This window comes from Alexandromys fortis, unplaced genomic scaffold, assembly GCF_014885135.2.
Source record: "Alexandromys fortis isolate MF-2015 unplaced genomic scaffold, M_Fortis_MF-2015_v1.1 scaffold_1, whole genome shotgun sequence".
NCBI lineage: Eukaryota > Metazoa > Chordata > Mammalia > Rodentia > Cricetidae > Alexandromys > Alexandromys fortis.
Genome location: NW_026067927.1, coordinates 34051946 through 34073367, shown reverse-complemented (window position 1 = coordinate 34073367; position 21422 = coordinate 34051946). Strand labels below are relative to the sequence as shown.

Here is a 21422-nt window from a genome sequence, read left to right as displayed (position 1 = left end):
CCCCTGCCTCCCGAGCCCCGCCCACCGCTCCTCCGGGAAGTGGCGCCGGGGTGAGGACCCAGTCGCGAAGCCCTGGAGGCGCCGCTCTGCCTTTCCCTCCGGGAAAGAAAGAGAGGGAAAGGAGGAAGGGAGGGGGCAGCGCGGGAGAAGGAGGTAGAGAACTGAGAGGCTGGGCCGTGCGGTTCGCGGGCGTGAAAAAACGTTGATGTTGAGGGGGTGTCCACCCCAGCTCTCAACTGACCACAGTGTGCGTGCGGTGCTGGTGATTAGCCCCCAGCCTGCAGGTGCAGGAAGGTGTGATCAGAAGCGTGATTCCCACAGAGAGGGGTCACTGGAGGTGAGCCGACCTGGCCACTGATAGAGCCTCTCACTGATGGTGGTGCGGCCTCCTACTGACAGACAGTGTGGGAGACGCCAACAGGTTAGGGAGGCCGCGAGTGGCTGAGATAGGTCACCTGAGCTTGGTGTCTTATTGGCTGAAGCCATCAGTTGGTTAGAAAGTGACCTGACTTCTGATTGAGGTAGGGAAGAGACCCCACTTCGTATGTGCAGGTAGATCTGTAGGATAAATTCCCAGAAGTGGAATTATTGGATCAAATCTATGTTTTTATTGTTACTTTGGCAAATGTTGCCAAATTACCCTAAGTTGTACCAATCTGCAGTTTCACTAACAACACGTGTCTCAGGAATTTAAACTGTCAGATGTGAAGAGTTACTAGTTCCTAGTTGGCTAAAACGCAGAAAAGGCACACAGGTAGAGAGAGTTATGGGGTCCCAGAGTGCATGGATACTCCTGCTGGGAACAAGCAGAAGTTATAAGGATAAAATTGTCTCCCACAGAGGGAAGTGTTGGTAAGTAGTGAATTCTTTGGTTTGTTTATTGGAGGGCAGGGGCATTTAAATCAAAATAGGACCCATGTTTATTTTTAAAATGTGGGATATTGGCAAAATCCTGTCAAATGGGCTCAAATAACTGAAAAATAGAGTAATAGATTAAAATTAAAATGTCTTTAGCAAAAAGAGTTTTGTTTTGTTTTTGTTTTTCCCTGCAGGAACAGCTGTTGGGTGCTCTAAGCCATGTCTGGTGCGGTATTTTTAATCTTTACTAGGGTCACACCAGCATTTTTGACTGAGAAACTGAATTTTGTGAGGTCTCCAAACTAGTATTTCTTTCAGGTTCCCAGGTGACTTTGACATTGCTTAAAGTCTGGTGAACACTTTAAGACTCACTCACTGGTCTGAGCCAGGCACGGTGGTGCATGCCTTCAGTCCTAGTACTTGAAGGCTGAGATCAGCCAGGGTGAGAGAAAAAGAGAAGAGGAGGAAGAAGAAGAAAGATCACGATGAGGGGAAGAGGAGGGGAAGGAGAGAGAGATTGCTGGCCTGGTGGTGAGGTAGTTTATGATGCATGGATTTCAGATCCAATAGGTGAATTGCTATAAAGGGATTCAGTAAGCTGAGCTTCCTGGATTGCTATCACACATCCATTTTAGCTCACACACTTGCACACTGGGGATTGAATCTAGGATGCTGGACTATCGCTGGCTCTCTGGGCCAAAGTCCCCTTTTTTGAAAAATATTTATTTATTTATTTATTTATTTATTTATTTATTTATTATATATACAATATTCTGCCTGTGTGTATGCCTACAGGCCAGAAGAGGGCACCAGACCCCATTACAGATGGTTGTGAGCCACCATGTGGTTGCTGGGAATTGAACTCAGGACCTTTGGAAGAGCAGGCAATGCTCTTAACCACTGAGCCATCTCTCCAGCCCCAAAGTCCCCTTTTTTGGAAACCTTGTGTTTTCAAGTCTTTGTGTTTGCATTTCTCTTATCAGTTCTTTGTAGTCTCTCCCAACTCCTATCCCTCTGCTCAGATCTAATTTTTTTTCTTTTAGTTTTTTGAGATGGGGTTTCTCTGTGTGTAGCCTTGGTTATTCTGGAACTTGCTCTATAGACCAGGCTGGGCTCAAACTCACCTGACTCTGCCTTCTGAGTGTGGGGATCAAAGGCATGCACTACCACTGCCCTGCTTAATTTTTTTTTTTAGTTTCTTGTTTTTAAAAACTATTTTAGATTTTTTAAATTTTATTTTATATGAATGAGTGTTTTGCTAGTATGTATGTATGTATGTATGTACAGGTGCCTGGTGGCTTCAGAGGTCAGACAAGGGCACTGAATCCCCTGGAATTGGAGTTATAGGAAGTTGTGAATTATGTGGATACCGGGAACTAAGCCTGGGTCCTCTGCCATAACAGCAAGTTCTCTTAATTGCTGAGCCGTCTCTCCACTCCCAGTCTGTTGCAAGGAATCTCTTGTTTGATCCGGCCACCCAGAACTGAAATAATCACACAGAAACTGTATTAATTAAATCACTGTTTGGCCCATTAGCTCTAGCTTCTTATTGGCTAACTCTTACATCTTAATTTAACCCATTTCTATTAATCTGTATATCACCACGAGGTCATGGCCTACCAGCAAAGTTCTAGCACGTCTATCTCCAACAGCTGCTCCCAGTGTCCCCTGACTCTGCCCTTCTTTCTCCCAGCATTCTGTTTAGTTTTCCCCACCAGCTCTGTTCCCCTATAGCTCTGCTATAGGCCCAAAGCAGTTCCTTTATTCATTAACCAATCAAAGCAACACATAGGAGGACCTCCCATACCACCAGTCCTTAAATCTTTTTTTTAATATTTATTTATTTATTTATTTATTTATTTATTTATTTATTTATTTATTTGTTATGTATACAATATTCTGTCTGTGTGTATGCCTGCAGCCCAGAAGAGGGCACCAGACCTCATTACAGATGGTTGTGAGTCACCATGTGGTTGCTGGGAATTGAACTCAGGACCTTTGGAAGAGCAGGCAATGCTCTTAACCACTGAGCCATTTCTCTAGCCCCCTTGGTAGAATTTTTGAGGTCACTTATGTAAACTATTTTATCATCAACAAATAGAGTTTGACTTCTTCTTTTCCAATTTGTATCCCCTTGATCTCTTTTTGTTGTTATATTGCCATCAAAGTAATCTATTGAATAGATATGGAGAGAGTGGGCAACCTTGTCTTGTTCCTGATTTCAGTGGCCTCGAACTCACGGAGATCTGCCCGCCTCTGCCTCCTGAGTGCTGGGATTAAAGGCATGTGCCACCACCGCCTGGCCTGAGCTTTCTTTCCATCATGAGCGAATACCTCAAATTAGATTTTTAGAGAAATGCTTAAAACAGCATTATGTCATGGAGTAATGCTCCAAATTGGGTGTAGACAACCATAAAGAGGAAGTAAACAAAGCCAACCATCTGGGTGGGAGAAGTAGCAGGCTGACTGACGATAAAGTCCCAAATCATCTCTGTAAACTATAGGCTTAAAAGAAAAAGACAATTTCAAGAGGATGATGGTATTAAAACTGTAATAAACCCACCATTCTGAATCATTTAAGTATATTGGTCTTTCTTGCCATCCTTCAAATTAGATTTTTAGAGGTAGACATAAGTAGTAATTTGAAGTTGAATTATTTATATACATTTTAAAAATTATATTTTATGAAGGAGTAGTGGTCCAAACTGGGGAGTATTTGATGGCCATAATTCCAGCATTGAGCCACTTAGGGGCTGTTGGACTCAAGTCATGAGCAGAGTTCTAAAGAGCCTGTATACAAAATAATACATTAAACTAAAAGAATTTAGGACTGATTTGGAGAAGGCTAACCTGTGTATCTAAGTATAGTACAAAATACAGAGTTGTAGCTTGAATTCTAGTTGGTCTTAATAAATAAAACCTGAAGTCAGATATTAGTGGGTGAAAGCTGAAGGATCAGAGAAGCAGAGCGGCCAGCACTAGAGAGACCTTTTACCTCTACCAATGCTCAGACCGAAGGGGAGATCCTGTCCTCAGACTGCAACTGTCTCCACCTAACCTCAGACTGCACTGAGTTCCTGTCTCCCCTCTGCTTTATATTCCTCTCTCCACCCAGCCTTATCACTCCTGTCTCCATCTCCTTCCCTAGTGCTAGGATTAAAGGCGTGGGATCCCAGCCAGGTGGTGGTGGCACACGCCTTTAATCCCAGCACTTGGGAGGCAGAGGCAGGCGAATCTCTGCGAGTTTGAGCCCAGCCTGGTCTACAAGAGCTAGTTACAGAACAGGCTGAAACCCTGTCTCAAAAAAACTAAAAAAAAAAAAAAAAACTAAAAAAAAAAAAAAAGGTGTGAGATCCCAAGTGCTGTGAGCTGTTTAACCCCCCGGTGGCCTTGAACTAACAGAGATCTCTCTGCCTCTCTCCAGAGTTCTGGGATTAAAGGTGTGTGCTACAACTCCTTGGCCTCTAGTAGCTTAGCTCTGCACTCTGCTCTTCAGGCAAGCTTTATTTCTTAAAACATAAACAAAACATCACTGCACAGACTGAAATTATTTTGTATTTCTGATCTGAAAAGTATGAATTGAGACTCCCATTCAGGGCCAATCACACTAATGACCACTGTGTGCATATCAGTCTCACATATTTACGATAACAGTATGGCTAGACATTTGATCTTTTATTATTCAATTCACTTATATGGTTAGTTTTTTTTTTTTTTTTACATTTGTTTGTTGGTTGTTGTTGCTGTATTTTTTGAGACACGGCCTCATGATATGCCCTGGCAGTCCTGGAACCCACTGTGTAGATCAGGCTAGCCTAGAACTCAAAAAGATCCACCTGCCTCTGCCTCCCAAGTGCTGGGATTAAAGTCATGTGCCACAGCTGCCTGGCTCCCCCAGTTGTCTTTATAAACTAGTGTATTACTTCCTGGTCAGGGATATAAGAAGGAGAGTTCCCATTCATTGGATCCCACAAGCTTTGAGAGCGTTAGTAAGAGAGATTTGCTTACTTGCCAACGCTGCCAACCCCAAGCATCAAGGTGGGGGTGGGGTGCATGGTTTCTGAGCTAAGCTGGGCCTACTTGCTTTAGAAACTTCTGCTGCTTTTCCCTGCCACCAATCTAGCTTGCTGATGCTACGAATGTGTGTGTGCGTTTACCATTATCGCTTGTTTTTTTAGATACTGAGGGAGAAAATTCCTTTAATATATTTTCTAAGTTTGTTATTTCAACTCTGATATAATACATAAAAATTTTAATAGCTCTTTGTCTATTATTTTATTGATGGAAAGTATCACTTATAGTATTCTTTGTTGCATTAATATTGTAACATACGTGAAACGATCCTTTGTTTGGTGTGCTGAGAAAACATTCTGACTTTGAAGCCTGTGTCTTTATCTGATGTCTGTTTCTCTATTCAGAACTAAGTTCTGAGTCATTCCGTGTTGTAGCAGAACGAGAGGCAAGCTCTGAAGCCTGAGGTTTCTCCCTGGCTCAGGCTGCAGAAGGATCAGGCACGCTGTTTGCCCTAGTGGTTCCTCATCCTTAAATGCTGCTTTGTTCCTTTGGGGGCTTGGGTTTATCACATCTGGCGCCAGAGAGGTCCCTGAAATTCTTTTTGTTAGTACCTCAGTGAGTGCCGGGTTTGTTTCCCACACACTCGTGTGTGGGAACCCTGAGCCTCATCCTTACCACAGGTGCTGTGATGACCACCTCTCCAGGTTTATCAGGAGGCAGAAACTTCTGTTGCTGTGGATGAAGGCTGGGCAACATCTCTGTTCACTGATTCTGGACTTTCTGACTTCCCCATGTCCCCTGCTCTGAGCTCAGAGAATCCCGAGGTTGCTCTCCCCCTTCATTTCTGCTATCTTCTCTGAATATTCTGGGTAATGATATTTCTTCAACCTAATGGCATCCAGCTTCTGAGCCGGGGTAATCAAAGACATCATGGCTTCAGCCTCTGTCTTGGATTGCTGCTCACTGTGGGAGGAAGCAACTCTGAGTGGGTCATTTTGAGGAAGGGTCCTTTAGCCCCATCAGCCATTCTGATAACCACAACCGTGTTTGGCATCTTCAGCCCCTTCAGCCGTTCTGAAGACTGAGTCTTGTGAGAGACCCTGAGCAACGACACAATAACTATTTATTGTTTTAATTTGTTAAAAGATTAATATTTGACACAGTGTTAGCTGCTGGGCATTTTCTAGGTGAAACTCCACTACCATGCCTTCCAAATTGTCCTTTTTTGTTATTTCAGCCAAAACTCTTTGAAAAAACCAGACAAGGTCACCAAACCACTGTGACTAATTATTTTAGGTGACTTAGAGTAAATCTGACCCATTGTAACGCTGAACTGAGCATGCCCAGACACATTTGCTTCTCATGATGGATAATGACTATGACCTCCAGTCACTAAATACAAAGAATAATTTGATCAGCAGCATCCTCTTCTCAGAAACACTCCGGCTTTTGGGCATGGCATCAACATCTACCTACCAACCCTTCCTTCTTAGGTTCCTTTCTCCAACCCAGGCCATTAAATGTTGGACCCCTCGTAGTCCAGTCATAGGCTCTTTGCTTTTTGTAATCTACTTTCTCTCCTGAAGAATTCTCGCTCATCCTCTTGGGGAATAAGTATCTGATGCCCAAATATGTTCATCAAGCCCAAGCCTCTTTCCTGAGTTTGGTCCACATTGCAGCATTAATCAGTGCTCAGCCCCCTTTATTGCTGATGGTATCCCATTTGACGGACAGAGCATACCTTATCTGTCTACAAACTGATGGGTATTTGGTTTTGTGTACTTTTTAGCGGTTATGAATAATGCTACTGGAACCATATCTTCTCATAATCCATGTGATCTGTCACTCTATGTTTCTAGTGGAATGGCTGGATCAGGTCATGTGTATATGAATGAAAAAAAATGAGGACATGATGCTCTTTGGTGTGTACTGAAGAGGTCTATTGTAGATATGAGGGACCCCACAGCTGAACTGAACTAGGCCATGGTTGGGGCCAGTGAGAAAGGAAGAGAAGGGAGAAGGAGCAAAGAGAGTACCTGGGAACCTGGAGGCCAATATCACTGAGACTGTAGCCAAAATGGCTGAAGTTATATAGGAATCAGAAACTGGGGGAAGAGAAAGGAAGCTCAGGGGCTGGAGAGGTTCGGGGCAGGGGCTGGGTATGCCAGCTGGGATGGCTCTGCAACAGGTACTTACTGGGAGCCTGCCTGCCAGTGTCTGATCTGGTATGTTGAATTGGCACCTCAGTTAGCCATTTGTCCTGGCTACTGGTGTACATATGTACTGGTGTACATAGAGAGAGACAGAAAGGTGATCAGATACTTTCCCAACAAAGTTCTGTAGGGTCTGTATTTTTAGCTTTTACATTTATTTGTTTTGTGTGTGGGTACATGTATGCACACATGTGGAGGTCAGAGAACAGCTTATGGGAGCCAGTTCTGACCTCCTACTGTGTGGGCTCCAGGGATCAAATTCAGGTCTGCAGGCTTGGCACATTCTGGCTTGTATGTTCTCTCTTAAGTGGGATAAGAGCTGTACCTGTCCTTACAGGTTAGTAAGCAGATTAACTAAGTTAATGTAGGCAAGCACTTAATGAAAAGTCTCTTTTACTAGTAACACCATTTATTGGCCTTAGCATGAGCTGTCACATCTGAATGCCTCTGCTGGCCAAGATGGCAAATAAGATAATGATGGGGAGCAGGAACTGTGAAGGTGTCAGAGGCAGACCTAATGTAGGGAGAGGAGGTCCTGGTAGAAAGCCAGCCTCCTGCGATCACTGAGGTCTGCTTTCTAGGCGTTGGTAAGCCTCATGGAGGTTTGTAAATTGACTGACCATGATTCCCAACAACAGGAAATCACAGCCTTCCATCCCCCCAGGGCTGAAGAAGTCCTGGTCCACCCACGTCTCCCCAAACCCCTTGGGAATGACAGAATAAGTCTATTACAGCTTTAGCAATTGATTCTCTGGCTGCTTGAGGGCCTTTGAGGTTTTGCCCCAGGGCTCTGTGAGACTTGTTTTGTTAGCTCCTCTAATCTCTTCCCACAGGAATTTATGATCTGTATAAAGCTTTGTAGTCCCATCTGCTTTCCATAGAGTCCATATCACAACTGAAGATTCCCTGGCAGCCTAAGATACCCTGTTATGGGTAATGTCAGTCACACACCTTTTCCTCTGGTTTTTTTTTTTTTTTGTTTTTTTTTTTCAGGCTGGTCTCGAACTCACAGAAATCCGCCTGCCTCTGCCTCCCGAGTGCTGGGATTAAAGGCATGCGCCACCATCTCCCTGCTCCCTCTGGGGTTTTTGACAAGTTTTGTCCGTCCTACTGCTGTGCTATCAAAATTCAGTGGAACAATTAAAATGGGCCGAGATGGCAGAGCTGCTTCTTTAGTTTTTCTTTTTAATGTGTATGAGTGTTTTGCCTGCATGTTTATGCACCACAGTGAGTGCAGTGACTTCTCAGAAGACAGAAGAGGTCGTCAGATTCCCTGCCGCCAGAAGAGGGCAACAGGTCCCCTGGAGTTGGAGTTGGGGGCTGTTGTAATTCAGGTGCTGGGGCTCTATAACCTGGATCCTCTATAAGAGCAGCCTGCGCGCTTAACTTGAGGCATCACTCCAGCCCCAAGACGGTGGTTTTTTTTTTAATAACTACAATGTATATAATTGTGTGGCCAAGTGTGGCGGTGCATGCTTTTAATCCCAGCACTCAGGAGGCAGAGGCGGGGGAATCCCCATGAATTTGAGGCCAGCTTAGTCTACATGATGAGTTCCAGGACAGCCAGTGATATGTAGAAAGACCCTGTCTCAACAAACAAACAGAAGAGATAAAATTGTGATATGAATACACACAAACAAGAGAAATGGGAGAGGGAGGGAGAGGGGGAGCAGGGGAGGGGGAGAAAATGGAGGGGGGAAGAGAGAGAGAGAGAGCGTCCAAATCTTACCACAGTATTTCCGCTTTGATGCAAGCTACTATTTATTTGTCCCATGTACCATTTATCTGTTCTAACTCATGTTTGGCCAGTATTTATTAAGGCCAGCATGGTCCCCAATAAGGGTAAAGGCTCGTTTTATCTGTGTTTTGTTTTCTGAGTCACCAAGAGGGGTTCGAAGTCTCAGATCAAGCATTGAATTATACCTTAAGTCTTGCAAAGGTCTTGAATAGGAGTGGAGACAGAACTGAAGCCGGAAAAGAGACTGGAGAGACCTTTGCAAGACTTAAGGTAAAATTCAATGCTTGAGCTGAAACTTTGCCTTTGAACCCCTCTTGGTGGCAAAGTGAAGATAAAACACAACACAGGCTGGGGGATTAGCTTGCTGCACAGGCAGTAGGACCTGAATTTGGATCCCTACTACCCACATAGAAGCTGAGCATGGCCACGCATGCCTGTAACCTGAATGCTGGGGAGTAAGAACCGAGAAGGAAGGCCCACTGGGGCTTGCTGGCCAGTCAGCCTTGCTGGAAAACCGCCAGGAAAATGAGGTTTGAAGCGATGCCAGGGAAGTGACATGTAGTGATCGAGACAAACAACTTCATTGTTTGGTCAATTATTAATTTGTCAGTGCAGATGTATGAAGCCGGCAGGATGGAGAGGCCAGTTACGGACCAGTAATTGAGTTGGAATGGCCAAAACCAAGGCCGTGCCAAGTTGTATCACTGTTGATTACAGGAAGATCCATATCACACATTTTTCATTGCTATAATGAAATAATTGACTTACCAAGTAACTTATAAAGAAGAGGGGTTTTAGCTCACACTCCTGGGATGGAGAGCCCAAACTGCCCAGCACAGCATTGGTTCAGATGAGGATCCCCTTGCCTGCCTCACACCATGGCAGAGGCAACATGGTGGCAGTGATTGTAAGAAGGGACCACACGGTGAGACAAGAAGTCATGGAAGGGTTCAAGAACTGGGGTTCTTTTTCAATCTTGCAAGAAGTAACCAGTGTCTGTTAAGCACCACACCAGTTTCCTCTGAGGGCGCTGGCCCCAGTGACCTTCTACTCTGCTGTATATCTGTTCGGTTTCTGCATCAGGGTCTTACTCTACAGCCTAGGGACGCTCACACTCTGGTTTCTGCATCAGGGTCTTACTCTACAGCCTAGGGACTGCACACTCTGGTTTCTGCATCAGGGTCTTACTCTACAGCCTAGGGATGCTCACACTCTGTTTGGTTTCTGCATCAGGGTTTTACTCTAGAGCCTTCCAGCTCGCAGTCTTCCTGTTTGGCCTCCTGTGAGTCCTGGGATCATGATGTTGATCACTCTACTCAGCTTAGCCCACTTTTTTTTTTCTTCAGTTTTTCAAGACAGGGTTTCTCTGTAGCTTTAGAGCCTGCCCTGGAACTCACTCTGGAACTCGCCAGACTGGCCTCGGACTCACAGAGATCCACCTGCCTCTGCCTCTCGAGTGCTGGGATTAAAGGTGTATGACCCCACCACCTGCTGGGTCCCTTGAGGACAGGCCTTCACACCCCCACTTGATCTGTTTTGCACTCTTGTGATTGGTTGTTCTGAAAACAAGAACAAAAGAAAGAACAATCTGTTGTTTTCAGCAATATTTCTAAAGATGTTTACCCCTACAGTGATGAGCTTCCTGCTTTTGCTGGCTCGGTCTCCCCTGCTGAGGGCTCTATATACTGTGTGAGAAAGTGGAATAAAGGCTTCTCTGCAGAACCTGAAGTTGTACTGTGTGTTAATCCTCACGTCCCTCTCTCAGAGAACTACAGTTGCCGTGCTGGTGTGGCAACCGCCAGGCCCACTTTTTTTTTTTAAACTTGGGTATTTTGCCTGCAAGCATATCCATATGCCCTGGAACTGGAATCACAGTCAGTTGTGAGCTGCTGGGATTTGAACCTGGGTTCTCTAAAGGAGCATCCCGTCCTTTAAACTGCTGAGCCATTGCTCCAGTCTGTAAGCCCTACCCTTTGACAGGGCCCACTACTTAGTTTTTTTTTTTTTTTTTTTGAGAAAGAGTTAAAACAGACATCACAGGTTGGCCTCAAACATACTGTGTAGCATAGATGACCTTGAATTCCTGACCTTCCTGCTTCAACCTCACTAGGCTAAAGTCACCACACCCATCTTTAGGTCCACCAGCTCTTAACGTTCTATGCGGGCATCAAGTGTTCCCTTTCTTTCTTTCTTTCTTTCTTTCTTTCTTTCTTTCTTCCTTCCTTCCTTCCTTCCTTTCTTTTCTTTCTTTCCTTCTTCCTTCCTTTCTTTCTTTTTCTTTTTCTTCTTTCTTTTCTCCCTCTCGCTCTCTCCCCCCCCCTCTCTCTTTCTTTTTATGGTTTGGGCACAAGGTTTTCAACACATAGATTGGATAATAATGTCCAAAACTATTCTGAAAATCAGTTAAGATTATATGTAGGGCCAACAATTATAATCCAAAAACAACAAGCCTCTGGTATGAACTGCTTCCTTTTAATTTTTTTACGAGAACTTTTATGTCTCTAGAGCATGTGAGGTGGGAGCCAGGAAACCACACACTGGAGCTCACTGCAGACTCAGTATACCTATGTGCACCTGAGCTGTTGCCTTTTTCCCCTGACACTGGCACGGTCCATGTGACACCTCTTACCCTGAACCTGACAGTCTTGATGGAGCGGAACCACTTTGATCAGGAAGCTATGGACTAATGAGTTCCCTTCCCTCAGGCTGAGAGGACAGGGAAGTGAGGGAAAGTTATGCTTCATAACTCTCTTCCCTAGAGCGAGGTGGGGCATGTTGATAGTTTTGTTTGGAGACAGGGTTTCTCACTAACATGGAGTTTGCCAAGGAAGATAGACAGCTGGCCAGTGAGTCCTGGGGCTCTGCCTGCCCGTTTCCCCAGTCCTGGGGTTACAAGCCTGCGATACCACAGTTGGCTGCATACGGGCGTTTTCACACACGTATATATTATGTGTTGAGCATATTCCTCTCATGGCCCCTATCCTCCCTATCCTGAGCTCCCAGCTCTTCTCTTCTCATCCCGGGAGCTCACTACTGATTCTTTCAGCTGGATTTTTATTTTGAGAAATTTTTTGTTTTATGAGCGACATAAGGATCTGAGATGTGCGTGTGGCATACACAAACGGTTGTTTTACTTTTCACCCTTTTTAAAAAAAATTTCCTATCATGCATGAGCAATATATTCTAAAAACCAAGACCAAAAGACAAAACAAAACCCCCAAACAAACCAAACCCCAAATCATCCAAGCAACCTTTCCCAACCCAAATCCACAAACCCATGCCTCTTATCGATTCCTTACATTTACAAACAGCTAATGTTTCTCCTGGAGCGAGTACTAGCAATGGCCTCTGCTTTAGGGGAGGGATGAGGGTTTTGTAGTGGGAAAAAAAAAAACAACACAAGAAAAGGGATATTTTTAGCCTGGTGATGGTGGTTGCACACCTTTAATCCTAGCACTGGGGAGGAAGAGGCAAGCGGATCTCTGTTCGAGGCCAGCCTGGACTTCAGAGTGAGTTCCAGGACAGCCAGGGCTACAGAGAGAAACCCTGTCTTAGAAAAACAAAAAGGAAAAAAGAAAAAAAGATATCTTACTGATAGGTAAACTGGAGGCTTTAATCTTGGTTCTCTTCTTCGAATAAGCAAGACTAGAAAAACAGGTAAGAAGACCATGAAAAAAGTTGAACTCGGGGGCTGGAGAGATGGCTCAGAGGTTAAGAGCACTGATTGCTCTTCCCGAGCTTCTGAGTTCAATTCCCAGCAACCACATGGTGGCTCACAACCATCTATAATGAGATCTGGTGCCCTCTTCTGGCATACAAACATACATAGAAGGAATGTTGTATACATAATAAATAAATAAATCTTAAAAAAAAAAAAAAGTTGAACTCTCCAAAACGAAGCAAGTTTAGGGACCAATCATTGCTATTCCAAAAGGGAAAGTGGATGCCCGTTGCATACTGGGATTTGTAGTCCTGCCCTCTCCCAGGTAAGACGCGCCTGCGCCGAGCGACGCAGCGCTCTTCCGTGCGCATGCGCGCAGCGGCGGCGCCAGGCCCAGTTGTCTAGCTGCCGGTACACAGTCTTTGCTGAGGGCGGCATGGCGGTACCCACGTCGATTCTCGGGCCCCCGCCGCCCCCCCAAACCGGTCCCGGTTCGATGGTGGCCTGGTGCTCTATGAGCAGTGGCCCGTCTCGCTACGTGCTTGGGATGCAGGAACTGTTCCGAGGCCACAGTAAGACGCGCGAGTTCCCGGCGCACAGTGCCAAGGTGCATTCGGTGGCCTGGAGCTGCGACGGCCGTCGCTTGGCCTCGGGGTCTTTCGACAAGACTGCCAGTGTGTTCTTGCTGGAGAAGGACCGACTGGTGAGCTTGTAGGGCTTAGCTCTGGCCGGGAACAGGTTGTAGGAGGGGGCAGAGGAATGGAGAGGAGCGTGACCTGTCGGTGGTGGTGATGAGGAAGCGTGTGATGGGGCTGGAAGAGTTGGGGGGAACGAGTGGGGTGAGGCCCCCTGGAGGAGAGCTGAGTATGAACCTAGTGGCAGTAAAGAGGTGTGGCGAAGGGATTGCGAGCCAGGGAAGTTGAATCAATTGGCTGGGAGTGGTGAGGGTCTCCAAGAGCCCTGGGAAGGAATCCCTGACGGGGAGTGGCTGGGAATTGACGGAGTGGTAGAGTCCCTAGGGTGTCGAGGAGGTTTTATCTGAACATGATAGCACGGGGTTGGAGAGATGGCTCAGCGGTTAAGAGCACTGGCTGCCTCTTCCAGAAGACCTGGGTTCCGTTTCCATCTCCCACATGGCAGCTCACAACTGTCTTTAACTCCAGTTCCATCGGATCCGGCATGATAGCGCAGACTTTGGGAATGGACAGGTGGATTGGGATGATGGTGGTGGTAGAAAGGAAAACAGGGAGGGCAGGAAGGGCAAGAGTAAGGGCGAGTGTCGAAGCTCAGAGCAGTTCACAGGGGCGGAAGGTTTCGGAAAGGGCTGGATTAAGCTAGGTTGCAGGTGGAGGCATGTACATCCGTGTGAAGTGGCATCTGGGTTCTTTTCAGGTCAAAGAAAACAACTACCGGGGACATGGAGATAGCGTGGACCAGCTTTGCTGGCATCCAAGCAACCCTGACCTCTTTGTCACGGCGTCTGGAGATAAAACCATTCGCATCTGGGATGTGAGGACTACAAAATGCATTGCCACCGTGAACACCAAAGGTAACCTCGGAAGGAGGAGCTTTAGGTGGGAAAGCTAGCTAGGGTAATTGTCAGCAACCATTTACTGTGTTCTTTGTAGCTAGTGCTCTACATCGTGGGTTGTCAGGATGGATACGTATGTCTGCCTGGAGGAGACAAGGAAGAATAGAATTTGAGTACTTTTGATGATCTGTAGAAATTCCTGGTTAGAGTGAGAGGGCAAGCAGTCGAAACAATACAAAAAGGGATAGCATGTGCGAAGGCATGAAGAATTCGGGAGGTTCTGGCAGGTTAGAATGGCTAAAACTCCAATCGTCTTGGTTTTGAAGAAGCCATTGAAAAGTTGTACATGACACTGTTCATGTCATATAGTATCCTGTAAATCTTGAGCTATCATAATTGACTCCAAGAGGTCATTTAAAATTTTTTTTCAGAAGCATATTTGTTTTTTTTTTTAAATATTTATTTATTTATTTATTTATTTATTTATTTATTATATATACAATATTCTATCTGGCATGTGTGCTTGCAGGCCAGAAGAGGGCACCAGACCTCATTACAGATGATTGTGAGCCACCATGTGGTTGCTGGGAATTGAACTCAGGACCTTTGGAAGAGCAGGCAATGCTCTTAACCTCTGAGCCATCTCTCCAGCCCTATTATTTGGTTTTTTGAGGTAGGGTTTCTCTTTAGCTTTGGAGCCTGTCTTGGAACTAGCTTTTGTAGACCAGGCTGATGTTGAACTCACAGAGATCCACCTGCCGCTTCCCTCCAAGAGTGCTGGGTGTGCACCACCACCAGCCGGCTGTATTTTTTCATTTTCAAGTGTGTGTACCACATTTGTACAGATGCCCGAAGAAAGCGTCTTATCCCCTCTAAGTGAACTTACAGCTGGTTGTGAACTGTGGGTGCTGGTAATTTAACTGGGGTCTCCTGGAAAACAAGTGCTCTTTGTTTTTCAAGACAGGGTTTCTCTGTAGCTTTTTGAACCTGTCCTGGAACTCACTCTGTAGACCAGGCTGGTCTCTCAGACATCTGCCTGCCTCTGCCCACCGAGTGCTGGAGTTAGAGGCGTGTGCCACCACCACCAACCAGCTCCCACAACAATTTCTGATAGATTTTAAAATGCACTATAGATAGTAAAGTGTGAAAAAGAGGCATTTTCGATTCAATGAAGTTGAACATTTTAACTTCATGTGTTCAGCGTGGACGTCGCCTGGCTCTTGATGACAAGAATGGTACCTGGGAGTGGCATGGTGTGGTGCTTTAGACAAATGCTGAGACTCACAGTTACCATTTGGCCAGTGGGCGCTTCCGTCCACTGACCTGGTGATGTGAGCACTGAAGATAGCTCTGATCTTCTTTCCAGGGTAGCAGAATAAGCTTCTGGAGGAGGCTGGGCAAGGGCGATGTTGGTGACGGACTGTGTCTGGGTTCCCAGGGGAGAACATTAATATCTGCTGGAGTCCCGATGGGCAGACCATTGCTGTGGGCAACAAGGATGACGTTGTGACCTTTATTGATGCCAAGACGCACCGTTCCAAAGCAGAAGAGCAGTTCAAGTTTGAGGTCAACGAGATCTCCTGGAATAATGACAACAACATGTTCTTCCTGACCAATGGCAACGGCTGCATCAACATTCTCAGGTGAGGGGTTCTTCCTGACCAATGGCAACGGCTGCATCAACATTCTCAGGTGAGGGGTTCTTCCTGACCAATGGCAGTGGCTGCATCAACATTCTCAGGTGAGGGGTTCTTCCTGACCAATGGCAATGGCTGCATCAACATTCTCAGGTGAGCGGGACTGGCTGACCTCTGCACGGGTGCTACGTCAGCGACAGAGATGAGTTAGGTGTGAGCCCATCTTAAAAGACCCGAAGAAGAATATTTAAAAATTCTAGTTTCAGCCAGTTAGTGGTAGTGCATGCTTTTAATCCCAGCACTTAGGAGGCAGAGGCAGGTGAGTTTGAGACCAGCTTGGTCTACAGTGTGAGTTCCAGGACAGCCAGGGCTGTTACACAGAGAAAGCCTGCTGTCTCAAAAAATAAACAAAGAAAAAAAAAATCCTAGTCTCTTTTAGGCACATTTGAAGCAGATAGTCTGGATTTTATTGAGTTCTTACTGGTATCGATTGTATCATCCTATTTGACTGACAGGGGACTGAGTTTGTAAAGATTCAGTTAATTATCAGATTGCTGGCCCAGGGACTTAATGTACCTTGAATTGTGGCTAATTGACTCCCTTAAAATTTCAACTCAAATATTATTTTCCCTCTAGCCAAGTCACTTCTATCCATTTTTTCCCTCTTTTTTTTTTTTTTTTTTTTTTTTTTTTTTTTTTTTNTCTTTTTTTCCCTTTTTTTTTTTTTTTTTTTTTTTTTTTTCTTATTTTATGAGACAGGTTTCTCTGTGTAACAGCTCTGGCTGTCCTGAAACTTGCTTTGTAAACTCCCATCCTTCTATCCTGATTTCTCCCTGAGATAAGAGGAGGGTTTTGGTGTATCTTATGCACTTTCTAACTTCCTGTAGGAAGCATTTCTTAATTCTATATTACAGTGTGTGTTTTATTTATCTCTGTCTCAGTATACTGGCATTTTCATGGTGGAAAGGCTGTGCTTGTCTTGTCTTCCTAACCTAATGCCTGTCTTAATGGTGGGATGTCAGTAAATATTTGTTCTATAAGTAATTGAAAACATGATACTAAAGTTCAGGTCCGTAGGGTCTATGGCTGTATCAGTTAGATCAGTGAGTCATGCAAGACAGAAGGGCATAGATGCTGTGGTGGAGAGGGTGGAGAGGGTTTGCTGTGCATCCTAAGTTAAACAGAACAGAAGTCATCATACTGAAGGAGTGATATGTTTATAAACCTGTAGGTACTTTACTGTGCTTTCTTTGTATTTCTTGTATTGGATAGTTTTGCTAGGTATAACAGTCCTGGCTTCATTTTTTTCTTCTGTGTCTTGGGTGTGCTACTCTTACTTTTTTTTTTTTTTAAAGATTTATTTATTATGTATACAACTTTCTGCCACATACCCACACGCCAGAGGAGGGTGCCAGATCTCTTTTCAGATGGTTTGGAGCCACCATGTGGTTGCTGGGAATTGAACTCAGGACCTCTGGAAGAGCAGACGGTGCTCTTAACCTCTGCGTCATCTCTCCAGCCCTACTCTTACTTTTTTATTTCTGCTATAAAGTGGTGCTCTCAGAAAGCCCAGAGGTGATGTGGTTTTCTGGGAAGTCCAGTAACCTCACCAGTTTATTTTGATGTTAAATGGTATAGGTTCACTTAGGCCTGTGTGTGCTCATTTAGTGGCTTGAGCAAATCTTTCTTTTAGGGAAGTTTTTTTTCTTTTCTTTTGATGTTTTAGTGCCACGGTCCCTTTCTGCACATTGATGGCTGTGTGTCTTGTTTGTCAGCTACCCTGAACTAAAGCCTGTGCAGTCCATCAATGCCCATCCTTCTAACTGCATCTGTATCAAGTTTGACCCTATGGGGAAATACTTCGCCACAGGAAGTGCAGACGCCTTGGTCAGCCTCTGGGATGTCGATGAGTTAGTGTGCGTGCGGTGCTTCTCCAGGTAAGAAGCTCTGCCGCCTTTCCTGTCAGGTAAACTAACTGTCCCTGCCTCCCTTGGGGCAATTCTGATGTTTCTGTTCGTTTTCTCATAGGCTGGATTGGCCAGTGAGGACCCTGAGTTTTAGCCACGATGGGAAGATGCTGGCGTCGGCCTCAGAGGACCATTTCATCGACATAGCTGAAGTGGAGACAGGTAACTGTGTGAGTCCTTGTGTCTGATACCTGGCCTCAGGCCGTTGTTGGCATGTTTCAGCTCTGCTCATGCTACTTCACCAGCTTATCCGACATGGACTTGTCTTGAGACCAGTTTGTTGATATGACTGTCAGTTTCACACAGTGATGGGGTGAAAGCACAGGAAGAGGTGCCAGGTTTGAAGGGAAGTGGCTTTGCATTTATTAGTTCTTCATTATAAAAGTGTATTTTTCTGAGACAGGTCTAACTTTGTAGCTCTAACTGGCCTGGAACTCCTGATATAGATGAGGCTGGCCTTGAACTTACTCTGCTTCCTGAGTGCTGGGATTAAAGTGATACACAATCATGTTTGGGCAAAAAGCTTTTTAAATAAGAGACAAAGAGCTGGGCATTTGTGTGCATTCTCTCCCAAGCCCTACTGCCCTCCCCCCTTCTGGCTTCTCCTGTCAGTTTTCTGAGCTCCCCAGTTTTGCTTCTACTTTGAAGTAGTTTGTAAATACATGCTTTTATGTATTTGTAAAATCTAGCACCCCAAATGCGAGAAAGCATGGAGTGTTCTCCTTTCTGTTGCATTTTGCATGATTCTCACCAAGTTGTGATAATCTGTCTTGGTTTCTTCCCTGTAGCTGTGAGAAAACGCTCTTATGAAAGCAGCTTCCTAGAGAAAGGATGTTCTGGTTCACAGTTAGTTACAGACCGTCACGGCAGAGCCAGACAGAACATATTACATCATGACCAAGAGCAGAGAGCCAGCCATCTGTGCTCAGCTTCCCTTCCTCCGTTCAGTCCAGGGGCCAGCCCCCAAAACTCACATTCCAGGGGGTCTTCCCACCTCAGGGAACTCAGTTAAGAAAGCCCCTCATAGGCATGCCTCCTCTGGACTGAAGTTCAGGGAGGCCCCCTTCACGGGTTGTTGACAATGCAGACTGGCCGCACAGTCCTAAATGAACCATCTGCGGTACATAAAGTACTTTGAGAGGATGGTAGGCCTGTGTGTTAAAGAGATAAAGGCTTTTAATCTTGGGTGAGCGAAGCCAACCACTCAGCAATGCAGGGCCTTTAGGGCAGGCTTCTTAAACTTTCTCCAGCCGTGGCCTAAAGGGGGCCGGTACAGTTGCTTGAGAGTTTTCATGTGACCTTGGTTATATAGGTCTACAGAACAGTTACTACTAATAGTGAGTGATAGTGGGTGGAGCCCAGGTCACCAGGTTTGTTTAGTAAAGGCTGGTATCTGATGAGCTACTTTGCCAGTTTCACATTTTTAGGTCCATAATTTAGAGATAACTATTGCTAATTTTTTGTACATTTCTTTTCAGTCTTTTTTTTTCTGTCTATGTATTTTTATTGGAGTAAATAACTCCTATTTTTGGTAGGTTGAAACAAGGTAAGAATGAGTTTTTATTTTATTCCTGATAATGTATAGAATAGAACTTATTTTAATAGAATTATTTCTGACACACCACACAATTTGCAGTAGTCTATTTGAGCTGGTGGCTTGGATTGTATGTCATCTGGTGATTAAGCTCTGCAGTAAATCACCGGGGTATTTATCCTAGTTAGGGTTGCTGTTGCTGTGATGAAACACCATGACCAAAGCGAGTTGGGGTTTATTCCCACATCACTGTTCATCATCAAAGGGAGTCAGGACAGCAACTCAAACAGGGCAGGGACCTGGAGGCGGGAGCTGATGCAGACACCACAGAGGGGTGCTGCTTACTGGCTTGTTCTTTGTAACTTTCTCAGCCTACTTTCTTATAGAACCCAGGACTACCAACCCGTGGATGGCCCCACCCAAATTGAGCAGGGCCCTTACCCATCAATCACTAGTTAAGAAAATGCGGTGACAAAGATGACAGCAGTCAGGAAGCATGGGCTCCCGAATGACTCCTGAGAAACCCTATCTCGAACCCTCCCCTCCCCCCAAAAAAAGCTGCCTTACTGGGCTGTCATTTGATTCGGTGAAGGTCAGTCTCTATAAGGTGCCAATGATAGCTGTCCATTGTTCTTCCGGGGAGTATAGAGCCTGTCACCTACCTGTGTGTGACATCTCTATGCTTTGTATTCTCTGTGAGGACTTAATGAATGTGCTGCTTAATCATATTCCTTATGGGGACTGGAGAGATGGCTCGGGGTTAAGAGCCCTGGCTGCCTTTCCAGACGACCTGGTTTCAAACATTCCCAGCACCCACATGGCAGCTCACAGCTGTCTGTAGCTCAGTTCTAGGGAATTTCACACCCTCATTCCAGTGGACATAAAATTAAATAAGTTATTAAAAAAATAACATTCTTTATATTGATTTCTGTAGGGGACAAGCTGTGGGAGGTGCAGTGTGAGTCCCCGACTTTCACTGTGGCTTGGCACCCCAAGAGGCCTCTGCTGGCCTTTGCCTGCGATGACAAAGACGGCAAATATGACAGCAGTCGGGAAGCTGGCACTGTGAAGCTGTTTGGGCTCCCGAATGACTCCTGAGAGCGGCGGAGACCTTCCTTTGTGCAGTCTGCTGTTCTCTGGACTTTGTGGGCACTCTGAGTGTTTATAAATTGTCGTAGATTACAACGCCGTGGTTGGACTGCATCCCTAATCCTCTCTGTGGTTCTGAGACTAGAACTGACCTTACAGGGCTAAGCAAGTGCTAACTACTTAGCTACATTCCCCACCCTGCCCAGCCTCTTTTCCTGGTTTTTGTTTTTGGTGTTTTGTGTTAGCTGTTTCCATCCCTCCCCGATTGCCAGGAAGCTATTGAGGATTATGCAAGTGTGGGTCCTGATCCATTTTAGGGTTCTCTATGGGAACAGAACTGATTGTGTGTGTGTGTGTGTGTGTGTGTGTCTATTCTGGTGCTAGAGTCCAGAGGGATCCCTAGAGAGCTTCTGATCTTCAGCCTACACTGGAGTCCTGAGAAGTAGGTTCTAATACCAGCAAAGAAATGTCTCAGCAACAGGATAGATGAACTTGGCAACGAGAGTGAGAACAAGCAGGCAAAAAGCAAAATCTTCCTTTCTCCATGTCCTTTTTTAGGGTGTCGGGTGCCAACAGAATGTGTGGCCTGGATTTAGGGTAGGTCTTCCGACCTCAAATGATCAAGAGAAATCTCAGATGTGCCCTGCTGGGTGGGTTCAGTGATTTCCAGGTGCAGTCGAGCTGATACCCAAGGTTAGCCATCAAGTGACCAGCGCTTGTCCTCTGTGGGAGCCCTGTTCCGGGTTTGAGATCGATGGCAGAGTTTGCTGAGCACAACTTAGGCAGTGCTTATTTAGAGAGAAGGCAGGACAGGGATGGGATTTTTAAAAATAATTTAAAGAATTGAGCATTTAATAAAACTGATTTTTATTATAATGCTTCTAAAGTTATGATGTTACTATTTTTATTCCAGTCAGCTGCTGAAGTTTTTAAATTTTGTTTTGTCTTTAAGTCTGAGAGGTAGAGTTTATAATCCTGTGTAACATTCTAACCAAGAACTCTGAACTGTAGTGCTGGGCTGCAGTAGTACTTTAATTACATGGTGTGTGTATGTGTCTGACCTCCTTCTACCTGATTTTGTACATAACAAATTAGGGCAAACATAGAGAAACATTGTAAAACAGAAACAAATACAAAATCAGATTGAGAAAAATGCAAATACCAGAGAGATGGTTCAGAT

General features: G+C 45.2%; 1 protein-coding gene across 1 annotated transcript; it reads left to right on the top strand.

Moving 5' to 3' along the window:
* Positions 1-12849: 12849 nt before the first annotated feature.
* Positions 12850-21118, top strand: Thoc3 (THO complex subunit 3). Its single transcript, XM_050144303.1, has 6 exons — positions 12850-13187; positions 13877-14033; positions 15454-15658; positions 17428-17589; positions 17681-17781; positions 20088-21118. The coding sequence occupies exons 1-6, from the start codon at positions 12921-12923 to the stop codon at positions 20249-20251; spliced, it is 1056 nt and encodes a 351-aa protein (XP_050000260.1). The 5' UTR covers positions 12850-12920; the 3' UTR covers positions 20252-21118.
* Positions 21119-21422: the final 304 nt, after the last annotated feature.

Coding starts and splice junctions, on each gene's coding strand:
- Thoc3 (XM_050144303.1), top strand. CDS start 12,921: ATGGCGGTACCCACGTCGATTCTCGGGCCCCCGCCGCCCCCCCAAACC. Junction 17,590..17,680: donor TGCGTGCGGTGCTTCTCCAG/GTAAGAAGCTCT, acceptor GTTTTCTCATAG/GCTGGATTGGCCAGTGAGGA. Junction 17,782..20,087: donor CATAGCTGAAGTGGAGACAG/GTAACTGTGTGA, acceptor TGATTTCTGTAG/GGGACAAGCTGTGGGAGGTG.